This window comes from Cydia amplana, chromosome 16 (assembly GCF_948474715.1).
Source record: "Cydia amplana chromosome 16, ilCydAmpl1.1, whole genome shotgun sequence".
In the NCBI taxonomy this organism is placed as follows: domain Eukaryota; kingdom Metazoa; phylum Arthropoda; class Insecta; order Lepidoptera; family Tortricidae; genus Cydia; species Cydia amplana.
The window spans coordinates 7,241,937-7,251,050 of NC_086084.1; the positions used below are offsets into that span (position 1 = coordinate 7,241,937).

Here is a 9,114-nt window from a genome sequence, read left to right on the forward strand (position 1 = left end):
GAAATTGGTATCAAGCGATTTAAGTAGTCTTAACATTATTTTGTCAGATAGTAGCCATATTTATTTATTTTTCATTTTGGTATAGAGATACAAACAGTGAGCCGTAAGCTAAAAGCCCCGAAATTACAAACGTAGATTAAAATAAATAGAATAATATAAAAATATACCTATTAAACTAAACTAGCTGTCAAAGTGAACTGATTTAAGCGGTATACATTATTATTATCTAATTTGAAATAACTTAACTGTATACATATTTCATGGATAATTAAACGTGTAAAATAAATAATCAAGCAGCTTTTTTTAAAATGAGTATGACAAATGATTCACGACTCACTCCTGCTTTACAGGTCGGTCGTCATAACTGGAACCGTAAGCATGCGTATACGGTGAGCATTGCAATTTTTACAAAGAATATGATCATCAAGTGGATAGCACCCACGTCCTTCGGCCTCTGAAGACAGTAAGAGCCCACAATCTTCACATCGGTAGCATCGAACATGAAAACTGCGATCAAGTGCAACAACACGAACAGTTTCCTCTTGACCTTCTTCGGGCATTATTGGTAGTTCGCACACACAACACCGTGGGGCAAATTTCTTATGAAAATCTTCAATACAATGAATTTGATTCATTGCATCAACAGTAAATGGAATGCCATCAAGACTCTTACCACATACTACACATGTAAAGCAAGTGGGGTGATACGGCTTGCCTGTTGCCCTTAAAATCCTGTCTAGGATTGGTTTAGTACACACGGAACATTTTTCCAGAGTTTCATAATAATCTGTTTCGCAGAAAGGGTGGCCTTCAACGGCATAAAAAGGTTTTCCTTGCAGATTCGTATTACAACGATAGCAACTAAAACACTGGACATGATACATATTACCCATAGCTGTGCATCCTGAACTTTCACCGACTACTTTACCGTCGCATTTTACGCAGATACCAAAAACATCCAAATCCTGACTGTCGGATATAGACTGTACTAACATGTTTGTTAGAACGTCAACTTCCTCTTCCTTGGGAAGCGGAGATTTTCCAGGAGATGGTACATTGTTTCGATAGTTATGAAACGTGTTCTGTCCCGAAAGACTGCTCTGTGGACGAGGATTTATAGGTTCATATATGGCGTACTCATATGATCCTTGTGACGCACCATAGTCACCAAATTCATTTTGGTAAATAGGCGGATAATTTTGCCTTTCCTGGTTATAATTCAAATTTGCTGTAGCCCGAACTAATTCACTGTAGTTTGAGCTGACTGGAGATGGAGGAGGCAAGTATTCTTCATGACCCTGATTGTTGTCATACGACTTGGATGCTGGAATGTGAAGTGGTGGTGGAAGTGGCGGCGGTGGAAGACTGTCATTATTATTTCGGTATGGTGGCAGGTTACTGTAAGTCGTGTTATAAGTTTGCGGTGTATTGTGACTGAAGGAAGCACCGGGCACATTCGAATGGCTTATATTAGCATAATCGGCTGCTGTCAAATGCACATTGCTGAGACTTTGATTTTGAGTAGCAGCATTATTGTTCAGTACCGGTGATATTTTAGTAGAATATGATGGCTCACGTAGGGTGCTGACGGCAGCACTACGAGGGACTTGAGGTTGAGCTTTCTTTTTTGGCGGCACAACTGGTGGGATTTTTTTTCCCTTACTAATAGAACTGAATTCCTTATTTGTCATTTGCAAGTCGGCTAATTGTTTTTCAAGTGCATCGATGTTATCAAGGCGTGACATTCTTGCTTAATACCACCTGGCCTGATTAGATTAACACATCACTGACTTTACCAGTTAATTTGATAGGAAATTTCCTTTATGATAAAAAGTTAATAATTCACTACACGTCAAATTCTTTGTACAATTTTAATGACTCTGTTAGCTTATTTTTTGCAAATATATTGACGAAGACTTGTAACACCTAATGAAATTGGATGTCGGGCTTCTTAATTTGTTAAAATACAGAAATGGGAGACTCTGTAGTCTCTGTAGAACTAAAGTCAATGACACAATAAAGAGAATGTTTCGTGTCATGAATCATCACCTGTATGTCGCAATGTTTAGTTCGTCGGTCTATATCAATTAATTCTTATTGATGTTTTATTAACTTTAATTAAAATTTTTGCATGGTGGTGCTTTTTTTTATTTAAATCAGTAAATAAAAATCAATGACACAAAAAAATACGAGTGATTTTTGTAAAACTAATCGATTGCTAAAAGTAGACAAGATTGAATCGATTGGTAAACTTCAAATTTGAACAGCACTACGTGTCAAAGTAAAACCATTAATTTAATTCGTTCATTCATTCCATTCGATGTTTATGGAGAAGAAAGCGTGTGTTGCGTTTGTAATATAACAAATAAATTAGAATAATTAGATTACTCTGCCTTACAATATTTAAATTCGTGTGTTCGTAATTTGTGTTCTGTAATTAATTATTTGTAGTAAAACACCACCATGTCTATGCAGTGTCAGTTATGGATGGGCAGTGTAAGTTTTAAGTACCTTTGCCACATAAATAATCCATTTAATTAATGTTTAATTTTATAAAATTAATAAAATAAGTCGTGAACGTAACTTATATTTACTTCAATCAACATTACTCAATACCTCTCCATAGAACTAACAGAGGTGCAGTGAAAGTTGTTATCATTACAATTTATATTTTTTGATTTTCATTTTTTTTAGTTGGAGCCGAATATGACAGAGAGCTTCATTGTAGCAGCTTTTCACCGCATGGGCCAGCGCCCGCTAACAGTGAAGGTTATGAGGAACAAGTTTACAGGAGAACCTGCTGGTTATGCATTTGTGCACTTTCAGGTATGCCGATACATTTCTTTGGTTTCTTATGTCGTAATGAAAGAAAAGAACCTAAAACCACATTTTATGAAAGAAATTAATCTCAGCACTACACAATCAAACCAGAAAATTGAACTAAAATCAGTTTACAGTGCTCGGGCGCTATAGTCTCAGTACAGACATATTATATGTTGAAAACTCACCTAACATTATTACAGCATTTTTTTTTTTTTCAAATTAAACATGTAATATCACATTTTTCAACAACCAAATTTGCAGTTAAAGCATAATGTTATCTAAATATAAATTTCTTTTACATGTTTTTAGACTGATGAGGAAGCTATAGACGCAATGCACAAACTGAACGGCAAACCAATCCCCGGAACATTTCCAGTTGTCAGGTTCAGGCTAAACACAGCATCACGCGAGGCCCGGGCTAACATGCAATCAGAGAGAGAATTTTCTGTGTGGGTCGGGGACTTAAGTTCTGATGTTGACGACTACTCACTTTACAGGATTTTTGCTTCGAAGTACTCTTCTATCAAAACTGCAAAAGGTATACTTAGATATGTTTTTTTTATAAGTGATTTGTTAAGGCAATCTATGTACAGATACAGGAGAAACTTAATGGGAAATATTCAAAGAAACCCTTTTTGAATTTTACACTATTATTTTTCAGTAATACTGGACAGTTCAGGCTACACAAAAGGCTACGGCTTCGTAAGATTCGGAAGTGAGGAAGAACAACGAAACGCCTTGTATGCCATGAATGGATACACGGGTCTCGGAACAAAGCCTTTGAAAATCTGTACCGCAGTGCCCAAGCCCAAGGGGGCTCCTACTGGACAGAACCAGTCTGCTCCCAATGCTGCGAATGCTGCCTACAACAGCGGGACGGTATGTTTTTTTTTAACCTTTTGACCGCCTTCTACACATTAAAACAAATGCAAAAAAAAATCAAGTAAAATATATTTATGTATTAAGTTATAGTGAAAAATTTAATTAAACCATGAGTTTATCTGCTTCTGGCCAAAAAAGTACAATAATTGTTAAAAGATATGATGGCCTTTCACCCATATTTTTTTTTTCAAACAGAAGTTTCTACAGTATTTGGAAAAGTTACTGTAATTTGATTGAATTGAAAATGTTATTATAATTTAAATTGTAAAAAAAAAGTTTTCAATATATTTGTTACTGAAACTGATGTCAAACAAATCAATCAGCTTAAATTACTTTTTTAGAATATTTTCTGAAGGTCAAAAGGTTAATTATAGCTTGCTTAGCGATATTTATACAATTTTATTTCTTGCCAGAATGTGAATGAGCTTGAGAGTTTGCTGTTGCATATAGCGCTATGCTGAGGAATGCTCGAGCCACACTAGACATAGTGAAATAGCTATGTATCAACTTGCTATAAAGTTGTTTCAGATGCTTTTATCATCATTGATTTTAGTTGCTATACAGAAGTTATACAATTTTTTTAGTGATATGTAGTTTACCCAATGTCCACAAAAATAAAGTACAAAATAGGTCACATAAATTTAAAGAAAATTTTATATATTCTTGTATCCTAATGTATTCATAATATTACTTATTACATAAACAAGAATTTAGTGAAACAGATGCGGTATGCGGTACTAAGATGATTAAATGTGCAAAATGTTGTAACTAGATGGCGCTGTACGGGCCTTACCTAACATAACTCAATTGTCAAATGTTAATGCTTAATAACTAAATTACTGCCTAATGTATGGAGCCTTAGTACTTAATAACGCGGTTCAATACTTTGCATTATTTGTGGACCTAAAATATGTAAGTTTTTGGTGAAATTGCAGTTAGGAGAGACATTTTACTTCCCAAACAATAATTGTCATTGAAAATCGACCCCTAGCTGTATTATCGTACAGCTTATTTTGCAATGAACCCGACAGATCGATGTGACCACGCTCACCGTGCAGGCACAATCGTACGCACACCGCTCGGAACCCGATCATAATCGTGGCTACGATTCCCCTGTGAGACCTTAAAATTCGAAGTTTCCATTTTATTATTGTCATTAGTAGTAGTTTCCATTAATTTCTAGGATAATTTCAAGGAAAATAGACTATAATAGTAACTAGAATCTACTTTCCAATTAGGACAATAAGGATAGTTAATACCTGACGCCCTTCCGCGAAAACCGAAAATTCGAATTTCTTTTTCTGCCTTTCAATCGCGCGATAGAGGCAGCGGGCTCAGCACGGTTCCATTTTTATCGACTATCACTATGCCCGTCACTTTCGCACTTACATACTTGTTAGAACGTGACAGGCATGGTGACAAACGATAAAAATGCGACCGTGCTACTAGGGCGGGTAACGAAATTTAGATTTTCGCTTTTCGCGGTAGGGCCTCTGTTGCTGATAGTACTCATGGACAAACACAAACAAAAAAGAAAGAATTCAGGAGCAGGCGAGTCATTTTCACAATCACGTGTTTGATTTAAAATGTCGACTAGAATTCCATTAGATCAGATAGACTAGCATTTAACCTAACTCCATCATTACTATTAGCCTCCATACTAATCTCGTCTTCGGCAAGCTAAAACACAATTTTCTTCAGTTTTCGTTTGCCTATATATCATTAGCTATAGCTGCGTATGCCTAACATAACTGTTTGAGGCTTCAATACAGCGTTGCTAAATAGATTTAGTTATTGACGGTGTATTGACGAGCAGTTATGATTATAGGAGTACAACCAATATTATGATCCGTCCGCCTATTGGCAAAATTACTCAGCGTGGTCTGGATACTATGGGCAGGGCGACCAGAGCGCCGCGGTCGCGCCGGCGGCGCCGGTCGCGGACGCCTCAGCAACCGCTGCTGCGGCTGCGGCGGCCAAGACGCAGAATGACGATTTGCAACTTGTTGGTGAGTATTTCTAAAGTGATATTTAGAATATAATAACAAATAATTATTTGTGGTTAACATTTTTATAATCATGGTTCTTCCATTCATCTTATACTTACATATTTTCACGAAAAAATATTTTTTCACACCTATTCAGAAAAGAGCTTTTTCTTCCCTGCTAGGAGGGATCAAAGTGGCACTTTTCTGTTCAAGCACACTATTTTTAAATATTTTTGCACATTATGTTTTAGCTTAAATAATCTGTTTAAGCATCAGATTGTGTCAACACTAAGATTTTTTTATTTTCCTCATAGTTGATGTGAAAAGCAGTATGTGTCACACGGTATCAAAATTATTTCGTCTTGGGCGTTAACACTTGAATCCCTCATTACGCTCAGGATTCTACTTTAGAATCCATCGCTTCATTCAGGATTCAATGTACGCCCTTGACGGAAATATATCATTTTGATCCCTTGTAACACAAACTACTATTTCAAACCGCTGTCGCAAGCGGCGCGGCGAACGGCAAATCAAGCCCATTCATACATTGCACTCGACCAAGTGAATGAAAATAAACTCTCTTCATTTGCGCTGCGCGCCGCTTGCGTTCAGTCCGTGGCCTCATACACTCTTCCTAATTCTGACATTTCTGACTGAATAGCACTGTTATAATTCGTTATTGCTTGTCTTATAATTACACGTTAATCTCGTCGCACTTTGAAAGTTTCAAGAATCATGTAAATTATATCTTAGCAAACGTTGTGCTTTGTTGGCGAACAGTTTTCATAATAATTGTGACTCGCAATGTTCGCATCTCATGCCGAATATTCGGTATTCTGCCGAGAGAGTTGCCGAATATTCGGTATTCGGTCAAAACCACTATTCGGGGCATCTCTAGTAAATATGTTATTGAATTAATATTTTCTACTGAAAATAGTTTTAGAGATTTAACTCTAAGCGGCCACCAAAATGCTACAGCTACGAGGTTACCGATGTTTTTTTTTTAATTATTATTTTATTTCTACTTTAGGTATTTGTGCATAATCTCGTCCCCTACCGTTCTTAGCTGGCAACTGGAGGCGCAGTGCCGTTTCCCTTGAATTATACGCCTTAGTTAAGTGATGTTCCTCATTACTAACGTGCAGCAAAAGTTGTTTGTGACGTCTTATGTGACGCGCCAAATATAAGATTACGAATACTGTCACAAGGGGGCGTTGCATTGCATGATTGTAGTGTTTTCTATGTTATTGGCAATGTGCGAAGTCAGTGGAGGGGGAAGTGGCGCTGATCGTCACAAACACAGGTAATCTTATGGAATGTCCGATATTAGTACTAGCGGCAGCCGCTTGAACTAATTTTACTCCATAAGATTTAACCTAGAAAGTCCGACAAAATGAGGGCAGCACCAGTCGTGCACGTAGCGAATAGTAACCGTTATCTACATTTTCAGAGCACAAGAAGACCATAGACATAGACGAGCTAAACCAAGAGTTCCTGGAGCCCGAGCTGTCGCTGTGGGACGGCCTGGAGTCTTCGCAGTGGTTCCCCAATGAGATGGTCGAGGCGCACTGATTCTATATTGATTTTTGGTCTGGAGGCCTGTTTTATATAAACTATTACTCTGATAATGGTAGCAAGTTTTAATGGGATTGTAATGACATAATACGTGATATATTTGTATCTGGAATTAGGATGAAATGTTATCAGACTAATAATTTATATGAAATAGGTGTCAGGGGCAGTCTTGGTCAACACAGGCCATATTGATCATTGAGCGCTATTTACCGGTCAACTGATCTGAGCTCAAGGGCCTAGACTACTCTGCCACTGTTAGTTTAAGTGACATGTTTAAGGCTGTATATAATTATATTAATAAATAATGTATAATTTAAACTGCGTTTCTTTTGACAGGTTTTAAACAAGGGTTCGTATTTTGTATTACCTGCAAGTTACAAGCTTTTGAGAAACTGGCCCCTGTACGCCCGAAATTGCGAATTTACTCGCAGGAGGTAGACGTAAAACAACGAAAGTAGGTATCAATAATTTATGTACTTAAAAAAGATAAAATAACAAGTAAACATAATAATAATTAACACTATCAACAGTTTCCATTATGAAATGCAAAACTTACATTCTGTAATATTTACATCTTTCGTTAACTTCAGTTCATCAGTTTTGTCATACATTGAATTTAAGCTATATAATTCCTAGATTATTGTGTAAAAATATTTATTATGCGAGGTCCTGCAGTACCTACTGCGCCACAAGTCATACCTACTGTTGTACCTGGCGTGTCGAATCATGAATCATCATCAATCATCCAAGTATTCCAAGTCGCTTTTGAATGGGCTTAACCTTTTGAACGCCAATGACCGATATATACGCACCGCAGGTCCAACGCCAAAGACGTATTAATCGGTCATAGACCACAGAGCAACATAGACCTAGGTGCATATGCATAAAGTTCAATTTCAGTTTTGACACTTCGATGACGTGGCGTCTGAGAGGCAGCTTTTGTGTTTGACACGGCGTCGAAAAGGTTAATTTAACACATTGAGTGCCGGGAACCCGCTCGGTGGGCGCTCTGTTCGTAGTCTCTTTCCTCTACAAAGCGGGAAAACGCTAGAATCGGCTACGCATATAGCGCTACGTTGGCAGTGAATGTGTTAATAAATTATTTTTTAACCATATTTATATTTATCACTTGAATGCATAGACTAGGAATCCTCTAGACGGAGTTTAGAGCAATTATTTCATGAAACCGATGCTGCCAAAAATACTGGGGTGCGGGGGACGAGGTGAGCGAGCCCCGTGCCGTGATTGGTCCGTTCAAAGACACGGACGTCACACAAAGACACTTTGACTCGAAAATGGAGTAAAACTACCGTATATTTGTGGCAGAGGGGGTAGCGCTACTATGCTCAGTCTGGAGGATGTCTTGTCTGTGCTTGAATGTTGCATTTCTAAATAAATTAATGACCTGTAACCAATGTCTACAAACATTTTACGTGACAGCCGCTTCATATGAAAATTAACTGTCATAGAGATATTAGGGATTATCATACGACGCGCCAGTGCGATTGGAAAGTCAGTTTGAACTTGGAATTTATTTCGCGAGATTATAATGGTATGAGTAAACAATTGAACGAGTTTTCAAATGTCATTTATTGATTGATACAATGATTATTGATTACTGTTGGTCTGTTGCCTTTACGCGTGGTGGGGTAGAGAAGCTAATTAATGCAACAAATACAGCAGCAGTAGTAGCTAAGCGGACAAGGTGTTCAAAATCATTTAAACACTTCTGTTGCTGTCTGCAAGCATAAATATGTAAAACACCGTATTATCTCTTGTCGCGTAGGTATCTGTTTCATATAATACAAATTGATCTCATTTCTTTCCTAGCTAGCACTAATTAAAA

General features: G+C 37.3%; 2 protein-coding genes across 3 annotated transcripts; one reads left to right on the top strand and one right to left on the bottom strand.

Moving 5' to 3' along the window:
* Nucleotides 1–308: 308 nt before the first annotated feature.
* Nucleotides 309–1,869, bottom strand: LOC134655518 (lipoma-preferred partner homolog). The gene has a single exon (XM_063510986.1). The coding sequence runs from the start codon at nt 1,743–1,745 to the stop codon at nt 345–347; it is 1,401 nt and encodes a 466-aa protein (XP_063367056.1). The 5' UTR covers nt 1,746–1,869; the 3' UTR covers nt 309–344.
* A 524-nt stretch (nt 1,870–2,393) lies between these two features.
* On the top strand, nt 2,394–7,343 carry LOC134654977 (tRNA selenocysteine 1-associated protein 1). 2 transcript variants are annotated; one of them, XM_063510428.1, is made up of 6 exons: nt 2,394–2,496; nt 2,695–2,826; nt 3,133–3,361; nt 3,485–3,702; nt 5,534–5,714; nt 7,144–7,343. In XM_063510428.1, exons 1-6 carry the CDS (start codon nt 2,464–2,466, stop codon nt 7,263–7,265), a joined length of 915 nt encoding a protein of 304 aa, XP_063366498.1. In that variant the 5' UTR covers nt 2,394–2,463; the 3' UTR covers nt 7,266–7,343. The 2 variants fall into 2 exon arrangements, with proteins under 2 accessions (XP_063366498.1, XP_063366499.1); XM_063510429.1 differs by having other exon boundaries at nt 5,606–5,714.
* The last annotated feature ends 1,771 nt before the right edge of the window (nt 7,344–9,114 follow it).

Bases quoted from the DNA above. Each gene is read 5' to 3' on its own strand.
- LOC134654977 (XM_063510428.1), top strand. From the start codon at position 2,464: ATGTCTATGCAGTGTCAGTTATGGATGGGCAGT. The intron at 2,827-3,132 runs GTATGCCGATAC...ACATGTTTTTAG, and splicing joins ATGCATTTGTGCACTTTCAG to ACTGATGAGGAAGCTATAGA. The intron at 3,362-3,484 runs GTATACTTAGAT...ATTATTTTTCAG, and splicing joins TTCTATCAAAACTGCAAAAG to TAATACTGGACAGTTCAGGC.
- LOC134655518 (XM_063510986.1), bottom strand. From the start codon at position 1,745: ATGTCACGCCTTGATAACATCGATGCACTTGAAAAACAATTAGCCGAC.